The 20,534-nt window shown below is 43.1% G+C and overlaps 1 protein-coding gene across 1 annotated transcript in view; it reads right to left on the bottom strand.

Annotated features, from left to right (window-relative positions):
* The window catches only part of EFS (embryonal Fyn-associated substrate), a 38,281-nt gene extending 29,109 nt beyond the window's left edge, over positions 1-9,172 (bottom strand). Inside the window, exons 1-2 of the mRNA XM_077469298.1 lie at positions 9,023-9,172; positions 8,790-8,867 (exon numbers count right to left, since the gene is read on the bottom strand). Of these exons, the coding sequence (XP_077325424.1) occupies positions 8,790-8,795 (6 nt within the window). The 5' untranslated portion in view covers positions 8,796-8,867; positions 9,023-9,172. The remainder of the gene's footprint in view (positions 1-8,789; positions 8,868-9,022) is intronic.
* Positions 9,173-20,534: the final 11,362 nt, after the last annotated feature.

The raw sequence follows: 20,534 nt of genomic DNA, 5'->3' as shown, positions 1-20,534 counted from the left end.
AGCTTCCTGATGTAAACAGACCTGGCCAGTTTTGCACCACACCCCCAATAACGTCATTCTGAGTTTACAGTTCCCAATTGATACTCTTCCATCCAAGATTTTCACTTTCAGTAGATTTTTCTTTGTCTACAGAAAGTCAGCCAAAGTGTAAAGCAGGAAACATTCTTAAAAGGATATATGCTGATGCGATCAATTCCAAGCAAACTATTTAGCATCACAATAATACACTGGCATTCACTGCTAATATCTTCCTGGCAACACATACATTGACTTTTATCTTCGGGAAGGACATATAGCAGCACTGCTTCCCACTTATACACCCTCCTCCATTCACACAACTTAAGTGTTTTAGAGATTTTATTTATTTATGTTCAGGATAGATATCTTTCTAGCATTCCGCATACAAATATTTTATATTTATCCCTTGAAGCTAGCAGGTGGAGCACTCAGAAGTCTCAGAGAGCAAATGTTATACTAAAATAGATCTGAAATTCTGTGTGTGTGTGGGGGGGGGGGCGGGTGTTGGATATATTTCCTGTCAGAGTTGATGATCTCCAAATTTACTGAGTTTAGAAGGCCCGACAGAAAACAAACAGTGCTGGTTTTTATTATACAAACTGTGGGCTTGATTTACTAAAACTGGAGAGAGCAAAATCTGGTGCAGCTCTGCAGAAAAACCAATAAGCTTCTAACTTCAGCTTGTTCAGTCCACCCACACCAAGAAAAATTAAAAGTCAGCAGCTAAATATACTGTAGCTGCTTACTTTTAATATATGGACATTTACCTGTCCAGGTAGCCTGCAATGTCGGCACCGCAGCCGATCTTCAGATTGATTTAGGGTACAGCCGCCGCCATTGCCGGTAAGGGAACCGGGCAGTGAAGCCTTTCGGCTTCACAGCCAGTTCCCTACGGCGCATGTGTGAAGCACGCTGCGCTTTCCAATTGGCCCGGTGGCGGAGGAGGAAGTAGGAGGGGGCCCGAACTTCCGAGAGACGGCGCCGCATCCCCGTCTCCCAGAAGTAGGGAAGGGGACCTGTCAAAAACAAGTACCTGTTCCCCCCTCCCCCTGAAGCAAGTCAAATGTGGCCCCCGGAGGGGGGAGGGGGAGGAGACAAACAAGCGTAAGTTCCACTTTTTTGTAATATATAAAAGAAACTATGAATTACATCATATCCAACATCCCAGGGTGTTCTGCCATGCAAATATTAACCAGATTTTCTAGTTGAGAGCTTGTCTCATTTAACTCCCCACTAATAGGGCCCATGCAAATTGTGCTGATACTATTTTGTGCATGGATATGCACTGCAGTAAGGCGGCCTTTTCATTCTGTATGGGCTGCCCAAGCACCACAACACATATTCCACACAACGGGGCAGAGATAGTTCTAAATGCATGCACAAAATAAATGGCACCGTAATGTACTTGGAGCCGCATGTTAAATGCATGTTTTGGTTACACTTATTATCATAAAATAAACTGGCCTTACATTATAAAATCTCTGTACAATATCCTTTAGAGTTACCAAATCTATATATGAGAAAAAAAAGCTAAACAGCCCATTCAATCGGCATAATACCAGGCAAGCCCTTGCACTACATAGTGGATGGTAGAGCTGTAGTAGACTGTAAAGTGTATAGTCAGCCATATAGTGTGAATTGGTCCTTGTCTGGCTATTTACCATAACAAAGGATCAGTAGCAAAGGAAGTAGGCGGGGGTATGGCTATGTTACATTATGTGTTCAAGTTTTTTATTTTTTATGACCACAGGTTTACTTTTAAAGGCACAGTTCACATTTTTTTAAAAACGTAATAAATGCACCCACATTAATAAAACAAAAAATGTGCATGGCTTATATTTAGCAATGAAGTCCGCAAAGCTCTGCAATCAGATTGCAAGCAAATGCAATACACAGGCTTCTACATTGTTTACATCCCAGCTCTGGGTCAGAGCGGATGTACAAACCTACCATTATGGGGCTAGAGGAAGTAATCATTTCTACAAACCAACCATTATGGGGCTGGAGGAAGTAATAATTTCTACAAATGCAGTGACATCACCACACCTTGTGCTGTGCCAATGTGATCTGAGTTCCTCTGCTTTGGTGGTAGATAGGACTGGTAATTTTTCCACTCACAGATCCTGGTAAATGGACCCATGAATGGATGATGCGGCTGTGCAGTCAGAGCTGCACACAGTCAAATCAAATTCAAATATTCACAGGACACATACGTTTGAGGGTGGGGGGTGGAAAATGTGGCCAAGTTTCATGTTACACCCTAAATATGGCTAGAACATGAAGCAAGGTCAAAAAGATAAACAAAGCCTTTACATATGACAAAAAAACATTTAACATTTTCCCTTTAAGTCTAAGAGCTGCCTAGTTTTCCTATCTCTCGGTGTTAGCTAACATACCTTTGTGTCTTGTACACAATCTGAAAACACACACTTTTATGTTGACTTTACTCTCAAACAATTGTATTTGTTCTTGCCACTGCTTAAAAAAAGTGCATGTAGGGGTGTATCCCAAAATAAATCATTTCAAAATGTCACTGAAAGTTTCTTATAAAAAATGAAGGCTGTTGCTATGAAAATGCTATTTTCTTGGCTGTCGATTGACCAGGAACAAGTATGCAATTCTGGCTTGATGGACTAATGACTGCATCACGGTGCAATAAACCATAATGTGACAATTGCGTTGTTTTAAACTGTATTTGGAAGTTTTGACATATAAAGTACAGTATACAAGCATGTTATGTCTCATCTGCTTTCACAGTCATTTTCCAAATTGGCCCAAGCACCGTGATATCCAAAAAAAACCTTAGTGAATGTTCGGAAGTGATAAACGTTATTGATCAATTGGAATCTTTCAAGGAGAAAAAAATGTATCTCCCTTTCCACAAAATGTTTATATCTGCGTGCCTTGGATTCCATTCAAATCAACACGTGCATACACAAACTTATTATATAATTAAACCTACAATTTTTTGTTCAATTTTATGAATACATTAGGTAGAATGTGCCAATAAAATATCATGTAGTATTTGAGATATCGTTTAAAAAGTTCACTTTTTTATGCATTTTAGTGCATTGGGAGGCCTACAGAAGTCAATTCCAGTGCATCAAAATGAATAAAATAAGCCTTTTGATGCACTGGCAACAGAAATTAACAATTGTAGCATTTTATTTATTTTTTCCACAACACTGCTCATATGGATTACCATGTGTCATGGTGTGCTACAGTGCACATGCATTATTGTGTCATTAAGAATGAATAGTACAACAGCACAACCAACATAAAAATGTGCATTTTCATATTGCAAGCGCTCACGCAAGGTGCAGATGTGATCACAGCCTAAGTGCACTTTGTCTTAAAATGCACTTATTTTTTAAAATAGCACCCACAGATCCTGGATGGCCATTTAAACACAGATTACACAAGCACGGTCCACGCAGGAAATCTACACTGATGATTGCCATACAGCCACCACTGGCAGTACATTCAAGTAGACAAGAAGTAGGTGCAGATATGTTTTTTAGTAGATCAACAGCACCAAGATACAATAAAGGATGAAGAAAGATCAAAAACATATTTGTTTAGGGCACACATCACTTTAGCAAAATAAATGACATCTAGTTAGGGTTTACATCAACTTTACTATAAATCAAATAAAATACTCCATTTGCCACAACTGTCATATCAAGCTGCAGGATTAGCATTTGTATTCTGTGCAATAATAAAGAGGAATACACTATTACCTCATGCCATTCTCTTTCTTTGGTGTTTTATGATTACATCTACTTTAGATCAGCTGAAAATCCCCCAACACCCCCCTCTCTCCCTCTGCCACAAGCCAAGCTACTATTTCCTAAAGCAGCATTTTTCTTCTTCATTTAAGTTGAGTATTAAGTTTTACTTCCTTATTTCTATACGATATGGCGACTTGTTATTTTTTTTTAAAAAACATATATTTTATTTCCTCTTCTTATTTCCTTTTTAAAATAAAAAGGTAATGTATTTAAAATAAATAAACAAAAAAAACTTAGACCCAGTTCTTTTCTAGATGTGCTTCAAGCATTTGTAAAGGCAATTTCTTTTTTTAATTAAAATAATAAACATTTGGTGAAAGCTATGGTTAATTTTCCCCTTTAAGGTGATGATTGTATTCCTGTGAATTTCTGTAACATTCTTTATTTTTGATGTACTGGTGTATTTGGTACCTGTATGATTGTAATTTCTTAATAAAGCTTTTTTGTTGAAAAATAAATAAATAATAATAATAATAATAAACATGTTATACTCACCTGCTCTGTGCAACGGTATTGCATAGATCAGCTCCAAACCTCCTCTGCCAGGGTCCCCTGCCAGCAATCTTAGCTCCTCCTTTTTTTTTCTGTGTCTGCCCTGTCAAGTGCTTGCTATGGGACGTTCGGGCTTGATCCTGAGTCAGACTGTGTGCATCCAATGACACACACAGCGCAGCTTGTCCCCCTTCACTCTCTGCTTGCAGGATTTGATTGACATCAGTGGGAGCCAAAGGGAGGGGGGGCAGCAAAACACATTTTTACATAAATATAGGGAACACATTAAGGTAAAAATAAGTTTTACCTTTAGAACTACTTTCAGTGCTTGAACTGAGAATTTCTTATTGTATCCTACATTGCCTGTTTACACCTGAGTGCTGTGTTGCTTGGAGCGTGCCACATGAAAAAGTAGTTGAGCTTCTTCTGCATAAGCCTATGGTGCCAGGGAGGTGAGCTATACTATGTTTCCAGTGTGAGACACTTCCCTACATATCCCATACTCCCCATATTTTTATATTTGTCACCATATGGTTCAGAGGATCATTCATCCCTCCGTATATGATTGTTGTATAAAGCTGGATGGATCAAAATTCACCCAGTTCAGTGGGGACCAGCTGAATTTTGATGCATCTACAGTATGGCTGTTCCTGCTACAGATGTTGGTGTAACAATTGGCTTCTCTCAAAAAAACAATATTATCTACTTTCTGTTATAAAACCTATCAAATAAAAATCTAATTTCTTCATACATTTAGGCCAAAATGTATTCTGCTACATGTCTTTGGCAAAAAAAAAAAATCATTGAAGATCATTGTAACACCAAAGTTTTCAACTGTCACAAATGAGCAGCTGCGATCACTAGTGATCTGTGATTGGCTACAGCTAATAACATGGTACAGGGTTCAGTGATTGGCCCAGGTACCATGTGATAGCTGTGGGCCAATCACAGCAAGGAAACACAGCTGTTAATTTATTCATTGGTTGATGAGGGAGCTGTGTGTCCCAAAACCCAGAGCAGGGTACATGTATGTGATTGTGCCTGCACGTGCTGCCCCGCCAAAGTACATGTACTGTGGCGAAGCGGCAAGTAATTAAAAAACAGCATTTTTGCTTGCACATGATTGGATGATGAAAGTCAGCAGAGCTTCCCCTCATTTACCAAGCTCTGCAACAAAATATCCTGCAGAGTGCAATTGCACTTGCAAAGTGCACAGTCTGTTTGCCTTTAGTAAATACACCCACAGTGTATTCCTCTGTTCCATGTGCAACTTTGTGTACTATTGGAGGAGTTGATCAAAACTGAAGCAGCAGTGCATGGCAAGCAAACAACTTCTATCTTTAACTTATTCTTTTATGGTTTGAAAATATAAGCTAAAAGCTGACTGGTTGCCATGCACAGCTGCTCCACATTCTGACTGCCCCATTTTTGATAAATACGCCTCTACGGGGTAGATTTACTAAGGGCAATTAGACTATATATTTTGCAAGTGCAGTTGCACCTATTTTCCCCAGGGCTTAGTAAATGTGATAAAGCTCTGCTGATTTCCATAATCCAATCATGTGCAAGCAAAAATTTTTGTTTTTGAACTAACTGCCTCTCTGCCATGGTACATATACTGCGGAGGGGCGACACGCGCAGGCACAATCACGTACATGTACGTCATGTGCCTGATCTGTGTTTAGGGGTACATGTGATCACAATGTCAACAAAGCTGTTATGAATGCATTCATACAGAACAGCCGTGTTTCCTATACTGTGATTGGCCCACAGCTATCAAATGGTACCCATTCCTGACAGTTGAAAACTTTGCTGTTACAATGATCTTCAGTGATTTTTTTTCTTTTTTCACCAGACATGTAGCGGAATACATTTTTGCCTAAATTAATTTTAAAAAAATGGATTTAATTGAGTATGTTTTTATAACAGAAAGTTAAAAACAATTTTTTTTTTATTGTTTTTGTTTACATCGCAAAAAACAAACAGTGACTTTTTTTTTCTTCTTTGCACCTGATTGGATATTCTTTACAAAGTGAAGCTTCACCACATTTACTAAGCTCTGGAGACAATGAGTTCAACTATACTTCCAAAGTGAACAGTCTATTTGCCTTTTGTAAATCCACTTATGTCTCTATTTTTCAATTAATGTGCGCTTGTTTTATAAATTAAAGAGCTTTACTAACTTTTACCTATAGGTAAGCCTATAATATAGCTTACCTATAGGTAGTGTAAATATCTCCTACAAGTACACTGTTTAGGAGACATTTACATTACATGCAGATATGAAATCACTGGTGAATGCGCTCTGACGGAGCGGCCACCTCTGCTGTTCCTTCAGGGCCCGTGTCACTTCCATGTTCTTTAACTGCCCTGGCGGTATGATTATGTCAGATTTTTGATGCTCAAAGCGGTACAATGTTTTGCATGGAAATTTGGCGTTATATATTGTAGGTCTGTAATTCTTAGAAATAACACACTTAAATCTGTCCAAACCAGAGTCTAGCAGACACCCTGGGTATGATTAAAGTTTGAAACACAAAATCATAAATTATAATATAATAAATAATAATATAATAATAATAAAAATGATTCATAATGTAATCAAAGCAAAAACACTGAAATTTGCTCAGTTGCAGAATTGTCGCTGTCATTACTTTCAGTGGCTGATGATGAATTTCCCCACAAATCACTTTCGCTCAACTCTGCAAGTGTTTCTAATTGATCGCTGTTTTCTAGCTGATCTAAAACCGCTTTTGATGTAAAGGGACACTTTTTGGTTGCTATGGACAATCTCCAGTTTCCAGGGAGAAAGAACAGTATATATAATACAAAACTGCATGCAGGGCACTGGACAAAGCATTAGGGACAAAAGGGAGGTGAAATAATTTGATACAGTAATGTAACCTGTAAGATCACAGTGTACTATGTATGTATTGTGTGTTTTTAAATTTTTTAATTTGGCACCGTGCTCTGTCCCCAGGTGCGTCGCAATGCTCGCAGGTAACGCAGCTCGGCACTGTGATGAATCGAGCGGACAGGGCTCGCACACACAGTGGGGGGACATTGCGGGATCCTGGGGACAAGGTAAGTAACTTGGATCCTGCAATGCGATCCTGAATGTGGTTCGGGGGTTACCATTTTTGGTACTGAAAATTCACCCCGAGCCACACTAGGGAATACTGCTAAGGAGGTTAAACCATCATGAATTGCAGATTTTGATGAATTGCTGTTTATTTTCACAAATTCCTGTTTGGACACAACGCCAGCAACTGAATAGAGTCCGGTGCATGATATTATGAGCGGAGATTGTTACTCCGCTCCAAAACTAACCAAGAAAATGGCCGCATCCAAGGCGGCGACAACTTTATCCTCGTTAGCCGCTGTGCTGTAAAAACAGCAAAAATCTTCCTGTACCAGACTGTATTCGGTTGCCAGTGTTGTATCCAAACACCAATTTGTCCAAATCTGGCATTACTAATGGTTTATTTGTTTTCAATTATGCTCATTAAGATATATTTCACATAAAAACATTCCATATCATTTCATTTCAAAACCTTATATATAAGCATACTTAACATACATATACAAACATATCGATGGTTTAAACAAAGCGGTGACGTGGTTCGATTTTCTGCAGTCGCTTATTTTGTCAGAGCACTGTGACCGGTGGCCAGTCACAGAGCCAGAGTCCGCGAACCCGGAAGCAAGATGGGTGAAAATGGCAGCGCTGACATTGCGACCAGCGCTGACATTGCGGCGCTGTAAAAGCTTTGTTTTAAGGTACGTGTAACATAATGTGCTAGTATGCAATGCATACTAGCACATTATGACTTTACCTTGCAGGGAAATAAGGGGGAAAAAAATGTCCTGCGGTATACAACTGCTTTAAGAATAACAAAAAATATAAATAACAAAATTAAAAATGCATAATTACCAAAAAATTGCTGAATAACAAAAATAAAAAATGCATAAGATTCTTTTGGGGCAAAATCACGCACTTTTGGTCCCAAAAGCCTTTCATAGGAATGCCTGAAAAATGTATATGAAATGTGCAGAACATGCATTTTCCATGTGATTTCTTGGCTTTCCTAGTAACAAGCTTTTCATTGACTGAAACAAAAAAAAAGGCACAAACCTAAAAAGCACAAAAATGCTCCAAAAACATCTAAAGAAGCTGAAGCAGGATCGAACAATAGCCCCCAATTTACTAAACTAGCAGCTTCGCATTTCCAGCTGTATATTCCTTTCTCCACAAACAAGTAAGCACGCTGTAGATGGTGAATAATGTGGAAGACTGTTACATGGTATGTATAAAGTAAGTACTCCCTCTTGGGGGGGGTCCTACTCCATGTCCTGGCCATCATCAAACCCACACAGAAAGCCCCATCACCCTGTATGACTTCATCTCTACACCTCCCACATGGACTCTATCAGCCTCCCCACCCTAAACTAAATAAACACCAACAAACACACAAACACATGACTTACTGGCATTGCTCCTCACATGCCCCAGCCCAGGGAGCTCCAACAGCAGCCGTGGCGTCCTCCTCCTCACACACCCGGCACCTGCAAGACAAACAGCCACCCAGTCAGCGCCAGGAGTGTGGAGTCCGGGGACAGGGAGAGAGAGAGAATGGAGACGGGACAAGGGCGGTACACACACACGAGTTCAGTCCCTGCCAGTCACACACAATCATGGAGGACAAGAAAAGGCTGCTCACCTGGCACTTCCCAACTCCCCCAGTCACCTAGGCTCCTGTCCTGTCCTCCAGCCCGGCACTGTGTGTGGAGAAAAGGAGGGAGGGAGGGAAGGAGAGACACAAAGGTGGGGAGGAGGGGGAGGAGAAGGAGGAGAGCCATGACACACGACGGAGCAACCCCCTTCGTCTACTATTGTAGTGTGCATGCAAGGCGGGGGAGGGGGACACCACCACACACTGCTTCTCCTCACACCTTCTTGTATGGGGACACCACACACTGCTTCTCACACCTTCCTGTATGGTGACACCACACACTACTCCTCCTCATACCTTCCTGTATGGGGGGACACTTTTCCTCACACTACACACTGCTTCTCCTTACACCTTCCTGTATGGGGGGGACACCTTTCCTCACACTACACACTGCTTCTCCTCACACCTTCCTGTATGGGGGAACACTTTATCTCACACTGCTTCTCCTCATACCTTCCTATATGGGGGGACACCTTTCCTCACACTACACACTGCTTCTCCTCACACCTTCATGTATGGGGGGACACCTTTCCTCACACTGTTTCTCCTCATACCTTCCTGTATGGGGGGACACCTTTCCTCACACTGCTTCTCCTCATACCTTCCTGTATGGGGGGACACCTTTCCTCACACTACACACTGCTTCTCCTCACACCTTCCTTTATGGGGGGGACACCTTATCTCACACTGCTTCTCCTCATACCTTCCTGTATGGGGGGACACCTTATCTCACACTGCTTCTCCTCATACCTTCCTGTATGGGGGGACCCCTTTCCTCACACTGCTTCTCCTCATACCTTCCTGTATGGGGGGACACCTTTCCTCACACTACACACTGCTTCTCCTCACACCTTCCTGTATGGGGGAACACTTTATCTCACACTGCTTCTCCTCATACCTTCCTATATGGGGGGACACCTTTCCTCACACTACACACTGCTTCTCCTCACACCTTCATGTATGGGGGGACACCTTTCCTCACACTGTTTCTCCTCATACCTTCCTGTATGGGGGGACACCTTTCCTCACACTGCTTCTCCTCATACCTTCCTGTATGGGGGGACACCTTTCCTCACACTACACACTGCTTCTCCTCACACCTTCCTTTATGGGGGGGACACCTTATCTCACACTGCTTCTCCTCATACCTTCCTGTATGGGGGGACACCTTATCTCACACTGCTTCTCCTCATACCTTCCTGTATGGGGGGACACCTTTCCTCACACTGCTTCTCCTCATACCTTCCTGTATGGGGGGACACCTTTCCTCACACTACACACTGCTTCTCCTCACACCTTCCTGTATGGGGGGACACCTTATCTCACACTGCTTCTCCTCATACCTTCCTGTATGGGGGGACACCTTTCCTCACACTACACACTGCTTCTCCTCACACCTTCCTGTATGGGGGGACACCTTTCCTCACACTACACACTGCTTCTCCTCACACCTTCCTGTATGGGGGGACACCTTATCTCACACGCTGTGTCTACAGCTCAGGAGACAATACACAGGAATGAATAAAAAAAATACACTTCAGCTCTATAAGTTTTACCCCCCCCCCCCTTCATGACCAGGCCATTTTTTGTTACCTTGACCACTTCAGCCCCGGAAAGGTTTTGCCGCCTTCATGACCAGGCCCTTTTTTGTGTTACTTTAACTGACAATTATGCAGTCATGCAACGCTGTACCCAAATAAAATTCATGTCCCTTTTCCCCCACACTAAGGCCCCTTTCACACGGGACAGATCAGTAATGATCTGCCCCGTGATGATCCGCTCGCTCAGCGGGGATCGCTCCGTTGTCCCTGCTGAGCCGGCGGCGGACAGGGCGGTCTCCGCACACTGCAGGGACCGCCCTGTCAGCTCTCCTCTATGGGGGATCGGATGAGCACGGACCGTCTGTCCGTGTTCATCCGATCCGCTCTGCAGACGGATAGGAAAATAGGATTTTCCTCCGTCTGCAGAATCGGACCATAGCGGAGGCGGACAATAGCGGGTGTCTGCGGATGTTCATCCGCAGACACCCGCTATCCCATAGGGATGCATGTATGTCCGTATTTCATCCGCAAATGGATGGATGAAATACGGACATACTGTCCGCATGTGTAAAAGGGGCCTTATAGAGCTATTTTGGTGGTATTTGTTTATCTCTATTGATTTTATTTCTTGCACTATAAACAAAACATTAAAAAAACGACAATTTAGAAAAAATTCACTTTCTGCTATGACACACATCCCATAAAAAAAAAAATGTAAAAAATCGAATTTCTTTATCAGTTTAGGCCAATATGTATTCTGCTACATATTGTTGGTAAAAAAAAATAAAAATAAATCCCAATAAGAGTTTATTGATTGGTTTGCGCAAAAGTTATAGTGCCTACAATCTATGGGATAGATTGGTGGAATTTTCATTTATTTTTACTAGCAGTGGCGGTATACTATCACATAATGTCCCCCATCGGATAGTGTCCGCTGTGTACTGCGCATGCGCAGTACACAGGACACACAGATTCCGAAAATAGCCGAAGATGAGCAGCGCCTGCGCCGTGAGTCCAGGTTCTAGCCCCACCATCCAAGTGGACATAGAGTTAGAATAAAAAGAGCCAAGCGAAGCGAGGCCATGCCCAAAGCGTGGCAAGCGAAGCGAGCCCACGAGGGGCCCTCTAATATGTGCAGCTCTATGTCCACTTGGATGGTGGGGCTTGCACCTCAACTCATGACGCAGGCCCCGTTCATCTTCAGAGATTTTCTGAATCTCCTTCTGCTCCGTACTGCGCAAGCGCTGCGCTTGCGTAGTACGGAGCAGACACTTCTAGATGGCCGGAAGCTATATGTCAGAACAGCGGCAGCCAGCAACTTATAGAGGGACTGCAATATTGTGGTGGACATTCGGACACCTAAGTGACACTTTTTTGGGAACCAGTGACACACCAAGCGTTTTTTTTTTTAGAGGCACTGAGTAAATATAATATATATATATATATATATATATATATATATCTATCTATATATATATATATATGTGTGATCCTGCGCAGCGCAGCTGCCATGTAGCAATAAACGTACAATAGGGCGGTCGGCAAGTGGTTAAGTTAGGGAGGAAAATTTCCAAGGAAAACTCATATGAAAATGTTCAGAACATTTAAATGTCATTCGAAAGATTCTGTTTGCTTTTAACATTTGATTTTGGAATGACTGGACTTTACTGAATGAAATCTTGCTCCTTCCAATTTTCTTGTCACAGCTGGCGAAAACCAACGTCAATTTGACCCAAGAACCTTCCTTTCCTAAGAACTTTCATTCAAAATTCTACCTATCTATGGCCAGCTTTAAGGCCTGTACACGCGATGAGAATATTGTCCGAAAGAAAAAAAAAATGAATTCGGAGCGATCGTCCGATAATTTATTCATTAGTACACAGCTTTTTCCAGAACTGATCACGAGTTCATGCGAAAATATCCTAAGGGATAAGGATGAAAATGTTCTCTCATACGATAACAGAACTAACGATTTTCGTGTAATTAGTATAGTATTTATATGAGACCTCATTCACATCATGGTGTAGAGACGTCCGTTTTTCTGCACACGTTATGCAAGGGCACTAAAGAAAACAATTGTTCTCTATGTGCCCTGTTCAGGCCAAAACACTGGTATCACATGCGGAAATTTTTCTGTGCAGGAGTCTGGAATCTGCAACATGTATGCAGTTTTCTGCACAGGAAATAAACTGACATGACTTCAACATTGGTGTGAATAGGGCACATAACTGACATGCATAAAAACTGAAACGCACATGAAAACTGATGTGGAGCTGATGTCTCTGTAAGTGAAATCTGCGCGGTGTTCCCATGATTTTTCATGCACATATGGTGTGGACGAGCCTTAAAAAAACTCAAGTGACCAAGACCGTGCACGCTTGGAAATAAAGGAATTACATTACAATACAATACAACGCATTACATCACTTCTGAAGATGTAATCTGTCTTGCAAGAATGTTCTTAAATTAAAAGCGGAACTTTACCCATAATAACTTGATAAAAAAAAATAATGTTCTTTAGCAAGGAGCATACATTCCACAATAATAATTATACTACCAAAATTAGTGTGTGCTGTAAATTGCCTCCGAAGGGGTTCCAATTTCTTCTTGCTGGAGGCTGCCATTCTGCTGAAGCCCAGAGCCCCTGAACAGCAGTAAATCATAAAGTGGAACTAAACCCATTGATTTAACGGTTTCAAAAAACAGTTACATTCCTGGAATTCCGGGATTGCTAACTGTCACAGTTGCTTGTGTCCCCAACCAAACTCTCAAATTGTCAAATAGCTGGTGTCATAACTGATCACATGTGCAGCACCATGACAGTTACAGGTCAAACAGAAGGAGCTTTCTTGGCTGTAAAGGATAGGAGGGTTTAATTCCGCTTAAGGCTCCATTCACATCTAAGCATTTTTGGCCTTTTTTCTGCTCTGAGCCTCAGCTCTAAAAATGCCCAACAAGACAAATTCCATTAATTTCAATGGCCCCTGTTCACATCTGAGCGTTCTGTCGCCTAAAGCAAAATGGCCGTCGCTCAAAAAAGTACATCAGCGTTTTTTTCATCAGATTACAAGCGTTTTAATTCTTTTACATTGGTGACATTTTGAACTTCAAAACGCCTGTACAAAAATGCCTGTAGAATTGCAAAGCCTAAATGTAAACGGAGCCTTAAGGCTGTCAGCAAATTGGCCTCTACCAACTCAGTAGTGCCTAAAAATGGAGAGTGACTGAGCATGAGCAAAGTGGAGTGAGACCAGGAGCGACCAGTCCATAGGGGGAACAAGGGCGCTGCCCCCCTAGTTTGCATGTGAGGCGGCGGACTTTCTATGAATTTTTCTTTTCAAGCCACATGATTAGAGCCTAAGGCTCTAATTGACTTGAAAAAGGTTGGGCTCAGGCGCAACTAACTAAATAGTAGGCAAAAAACGCATACTGGAACGAAAGGCACTTATTTGTAATGTTTGCTATACCTGCAAAAGGGGGCCAGACTGATGTGATCTAGCAGGACTTCATTTTCTCACTAAAGTTCCACTTTAAGTTTGTTTGCTGGGTCTGGTAGAGGAATTGGTACCTAGAGTAGCAGAGAGGACCCTGATAGGTCTACTCCTGTTCTATGCCAGGAAAATAATTACCTTATGTTGGAAGAAACAGACTCCACCCTCCCTCTCATTATGGAAGACACACGTTAACACTGTAATACCTCTGTATAAAGACATCTACTAAAATTGTGGCTTTCCAAAGAAAATTCGACAGAGTATGGGCCAAGTGGCTTGCAGAACCCTCCACAGCACCATCGGATTAAGGAGGTTTAAGGAGGTGTGGTTCATTCATCCCATACCACCCTGTCACAACATACTGTGCCTTATATTAAATGAGAGCAGGCATGTACTGGCCATCGGGACTACCGGGAGTTTCCCGGTGGGCCAATGGCTCAGTGGGCCACTCTGATGTAAGGGGGCTGGTGATGGGACACTCTGATGTAAGGGGGCTGGTGATGGGACACTCTGATGTAAGGGGGCTGCTGATGGGACACTCTGATATAAGGGGGCTGGTGATGGGACACTCTGATGTAAGGGGGCTGGTGATGGGACACTCTGATGTAAGGGGGCTGGTGATGGGACACTCTGATCTAAGGGGGCTGCTGATGGGACACTCTGATGTAAGGGGGCTGGTGATGGGACATTCTGATCTAAGGGGGCTGCTGATGGGACACTCTGACGTAAGGGGGCTCCTGATGGGACACTCTGATGTAAGGGGGTGCTGATGGGACACTCTGATGTAAGGGGGCTGCTGATGGGACACTCTGACGTAAGGGGGCTCCTGATGGGACACTCTGATGTAAGGGGGTGCTGATGGGACACTCTGATGTAAGGGGCTGCTGATGGGACACTCTGATGTAAGGGGGCTGCTGATGGGACACTCTGATGTAAGGGGGCTGGTGGTGGGACACTCTGATCTAAGGGGGTGCTGATTGGACACTCTGATCTAAGGAGGTGCTGATGGGACACTCTGATGTAAGGGGGTGCTGATGGGACACTCTGATGTAAGGGGGCTGGTGATGGGACACTCTGATGTAAGGGGGCTGGTGATGGGACACTCTGATGTAAGGGGGTGCTGATGGGACACTCTGATGTAAGGGGGCTGGTGATGGGACACTCTGATGTAAGGGGGCTGGTGATGGGACACTCTGATGTAAGGGGGCTGGTGATGGGACACTCTGATGTAAGGGGGTGCTGATGGGACACTCTGATGTAAGGGGGCTACTGATGGGACACTCTGATGTAAGGGGGTGCTGATGGGACACTCTGATGTAAGGGGGCTACTGATGGGACACTCTGATGTAAGGGGCTGCTGATGGGACACTCTGATGTAAGGGGGTGCTGATGGGACACTCAAAATGTAAGTGGGCCAGTATGGATGAAGTCCAGGGCCAAATTTTTGTCCCAGTCCAGCCCTGAATGAGAGGCTACTGTACTGAAGTTGTTTTTATCTAATGTTTCTGATTCTCCTAGAGCAGGGGTCTCCAAACCTTCTAAACATAGGGATGGTTTACTGCCCTTCAAGCGGGAGTCCGCCGTTTTTTTTTTTTTTTTTAAAGCCAGCAGCTACAAATACTGCAGCTGCTGACTTTTAAAATAATGACACTTACCCGCCCAGCGCGCCCGCGATGTCGGCACCCAAAGCCGATCTATCGATCGTCTCTCGGGTGCTGCCGCCGCCATCTTGGGTATGGGAATCAGGAAGTGGAGCCTTGCGGCTTCATTTCCGGGTTCCCTACTGCGCATGCGCGAATCGCGCTGTGCAATAAGGATAGTCCCCGCTGTCTCTGGGATCCATGTGTTTCCCAGCAGACAGCAGGGGACCTTCGGAAAGGGGCGTAGATTCTGTGGAAAGGGCATAGCTTCGGCAGATATCTATGCTGGAAGTGGGTGCAGATACCTGTACTGTACAGGTACCTGCATCCCCCTCCCCCCTGAAAGGTGCCAATTGTGGCGCCGGAGGGGGGAGGGTTCCAATGAGCGGAAGCTCCACTTTAGGGTGGAGCTCCGCTTTCAGACTTTAGGAGGGCTGGACTGTGGCCATCGGGGGTACAACATTTCCCATTGCCAGTGAGAGTATACAATCCCCCATCATTAGTGTCTTTGGTAGGAATTGTGCCCGTCATTGGTTTCATTGGGTCACATCGTTGGTGTCATTGGGAGGAACTGTGCCCCATCATTCATGTCATTGGTAGGAAATGTGCCCCATCGTTGGTGTCATTGGGAGGAAATATGCTGTTCATTGGTGTCAATGAATAAAGCCCCATACACACTATCAGTTTTTCTGCTGAGTTTTTCCTTCAGATTTACCAAAACCATATAATATGAGGTCAAACCTTAGGAATTTCAATGTGTATGCAATCAGGCAGGCCCTTCTACTACATGGTTTTGGTAAATTTGAAGGAAAAATTCAGCAGAAAATCTGATAGTGTGTATGGGGCTTTATAGCATCCCAAGGGCCGGAAAAAAGCAAGCGAAGGGCCACATCCAGCCCCAGCCAATCTAGTCAATTACTTGGTTCTGTCAAGACTAGCATGTGATTTTGAATGTTCTCCTGTTTTGTACTGCCTTGCAGAGACCCCTGCGTGGGTACATGCTGACGTTAAGTCCAGATTTATTCATTATGTGTTTTTCTTTTTTCTTTTTTTGTCTCTGTATGTCTATGTTTTATATACAATAAACAGATTTATAAAAAAAAAAAAAAAAGTTCCACTTTAACCACTTGCCGCCCGCCCTATAGCAAATAGACGGTGGCAAAGTGGTTGCATAATCCTGACCGGACGTCATATGACGTGATCAGGATTATGAGCCGCTGCGCGCCCCCGGGGGCGCGAATCGCGGCGATCGTTGTTGCGGGGTGTCAGTCTGACACCCGGCAACTACGATCTCGGTAAAGAGTCTCCGACGGAGACTCTTTACCACGTGATCAGCCGTGTCCAATCACGGCTGATCACAGTGTAAATAGGAAAAGCCGATGATCGGCTTTTCCTCACTCGCGTCTGTCAGACGCGAGTAGAGGAGAGCCGATCGGCTGCTCCTCTGACAGGGGGGGTCTGTGCTGATCGATTATCAGCACAGCCCCCCCGAGGATGCCCACACTGGACCACCAGGGACGCCACCAGACCACCAGGGATGCCAAGGACAAGGTATGCCACCCTAGACCACCAGGGATTCCAGTCAGTGCCACAATGGATGCCAATCAGTGCCCATAATGGATGCCAATCAGTGCCCACAATGGGCATCACTGATTGGCATGCATTATTGATTGGCACTGATTGGCATCCATTAGTACAATATATTATAATACAATGCTGCCTATCAGTTCCCATCTGTGCCGCCTATCAGTGCCTACCCATGCCCACCTGTGCCGCCTACCCATGCCCACCTGTGCCGCCTACCAATGCCCACCTGTGCCACCTACCCATGCCCACCTGTGCCGCCTACCCATGCCCACCTGTGCCAACTAACCCATGCCCACCTGTGCCACCTATCCATGCCCATCCATGCCAATCCGTGCCAGCTATCAGTGCCAATTTGTGCCACCTATCAGTGCCCATCCGTGTCGCCCATCAGTGCCACCCATCAGTGCCGCCTATCAGTGCCACATATCGGTGTCCATCAATGCCACCTCATCAGTGCCACTTCATTGGTGCCACCTCATCGGTGCCCATCAGTGCCGCCTTATCAGTGCCCATCAGTGTAACCCCATCAGTGCCCATCAGTGAAGGAGAAAACTTACTTATTTGCAAAGTTTTGAAACTGAAACAAAAAAAAAACGTTTTTTTTCTAAATTTTCTGTATTTTTTTATTTGTTTAGCAAAAAATAAGAACCGCAGAGGTGATCAAATACCACCAAAAGAAAGCTCTATTTGTGGGAAAAAAATTATAAAAATTTCATTTGGGTACAGTGTAGCATGACCGCACAATTGTCATTCAAAGTGCGACAGCGCTGAAAGCTCAAAATTGGTCTGGGCAGGAAGGTGTTTAAGTGCCTGGTATTGAAGTGGTTAAGTAAGCAATTGGTATTTGATATCAGACTAGCATCCAAAAAATAAATGGATGATCATTTGTCCGATATTCTCTTAATGTGTACAAGGCTTTAAGCTCATTCACATTGGCTACTGTGTGCAAGAGCCATTTGTATATGTGACTGCTGCAGGCAGCCTTTGTTAGTGAATGGAGATGCAGCGGCTGTTCAGAAATGACTGAAGTTGCTGCATATGACAGCCAGGGAATTAGTATTTTCAGAATGACAGCATACCTTTCATCCTAGTACGGGTTTCCTTAAAAAACTGTTTAATCATCGATCTGACCACTTTATTGCTATGCGTGTTTAGGTCAAATGCTCTGCCACAAGGAGACGTAAGAAGTCCCTGCTTTGCCCGCAGCACCGATGCTGTGGTTTTTATGTGCGTCCTGTGAAAAGGCTACTATGAAAGGGGCCTGCGTGGGAACAGAGGGGCTCTTGTTTGACGGGACAGTCGGCACCAGTCAGCTTCCTACACTCGTACACAGTGGTCCTCTGTCTTCTGAATCCATGCCTTACCATCCCCCCAGTAACTGTATCTACTGTACCTCCATGCCTGTGCTATCATTTCCAAGGACACAGCTGCTGAAGTGTGAAGTGGTGTATAAGAGCTCACAATATCCACAATGATTTTGTCATAGCATAAAACTTGTCTGATCAGTATAATATTCCTCTTTAAAATGTTGTTATATAGTAAAACATGTCTGATCATAATAATATCCCCCCACTTAAGGACCGAGCCTCTTTTTGAGATTTGGTGTTTACAAGTTAAAAACATTTTTTTGCAAGAAAATTACTTAGAACCCCAAAACATTATATATATATATATATATATATATATATATATATATATATATATATATATATATATATATGTATGTATATATATCTTTTTTTTTTTTTGATGCCGCGTACACACGACCGGACTTTCTGGCAGACTAGGCACGACGGTCTTCCCAACGGACTTTCGGACTTTCGGCAGAGTTCCGATGGACTTTCCGAGTGAATGGACTTGGCCACACACAATCACACCAAACCCAGACAGATTCTAACATGATGACGTACGACTGGACTAGAATAAGGAAGATCATAGCAGGTAGCCAATAGCTGCCTTAGCGTGTCGGTTTTCGTCTGTCGGACTAGCATACAGACGAGCGGATTTCTCCATAGGAACTGGGTCCGGCGGAAAAATTAGAAACATGTTCTATTTCTAAAGTCCGTCAGATTTTTGGACAGCAAAGGTCCGATGGAGCCCACACACGATCAAATTGTCTGACGGATTCGTTCCGTCGGACCTTTACTGTCGATAAGTCCGGTCATGTGTACACAGCATAACACCTTAGAAAATGGCGGTTGTTGCAATACTTTCTGTCACACTGTATTTTCGCAGTGGTCTTACAAGCGCACTTTTTTTGGAAAAAATACACTTTTTTTAATGAAAAAATAAGACAACAGTGAAGTTAGCCCAATAATAATGTTATGCTGAGTAAATTGATACCCAACATGTCATGCTTCAAAATTTGGCCCATTCACGGCGACAAACTTTGACCCTTAAAAATCTCCATAGGCGACGTTTAAAAATTTCTACAGGTTACCAGTTTTGCGTTACAGAGGAGGTCTAACGATTGCGACATACCTCACATGTGTGGTTTAAAAAAATAAGACAACAGCAAAGTTAGCCCAATTATTTATATTGTGAAAGATAATGTTACGCTGAATAAATTGATACCCAAAATGTCACCCTTCAAAATTGCACCCACTCGTGGAATGGTGACAAACTTTTACCCTTAAAAATCTGACGTTAAAAAAATTCTACAGGTTGCATCTTCTGAGTTACAGAGGGCTACAATTATTGCTCTCACTCTACCGATTGTGGCGATAACTCACATGTGTGGTTTGAACACCGTTTTCATATGCGGGCGCTTTTTTATTTATTTTTTATTTATTATAGTTTTTATTTTTTTATTTTTACACTGTTCTTTTTAAAAAAAAATAATTGTGTCACTTTTAATCCTGTTACAAGGAATGTAAACATCCCTTGTGATTAAAAAAAAGCATGACAGGACCTCTTAAATATGAGCTCTGGGGTCAAAAATACCTCAGATCTCATATTTACACTAAATGCAATTGCAATAACAAAAAAAATTAGATGTCATATAAAAAAAAAAATGTTGCCTTAAGAGCTATGGGCGGAAGTGATGTTTTGATGTGTGTATGGGGTCTTAAGCCTCGTACACACGATCGCATTTTCTGATGGGAAATGTGTGATGACAGGCTGTTGGCGGAAAATCTGACCGTTTGTAAGCTCCATTGCACAATTGTCAGATTTTCTGCAGGCAAATGTTGAATTGCAGGCTTTAAAATTTTCCACAGACAAATGTCTGTTGTCGGATTTT

Source organism: Lithobates pipiens, unplaced genomic scaffold (genome assembly GCF_037356315.1).
Source record: "Lithobates pipiens isolate NorthernLeopardFrog02 unplaced genomic scaffold, aLitPip1_a1.2 Scaffold_11, whole genome shotgun sequence".
In the NCBI taxonomy this organism is placed as follows: domain Eukaryota; kingdom Metazoa; phylum Chordata; class Amphibia; order Anura; family Ranidae; genus Lithobates; species Lithobates pipiens.
The sequence above is the reverse complement of the archived record's forward strand: the minus strand, read 5'-3'. Positions and strand labels throughout refer to the sequence as shown.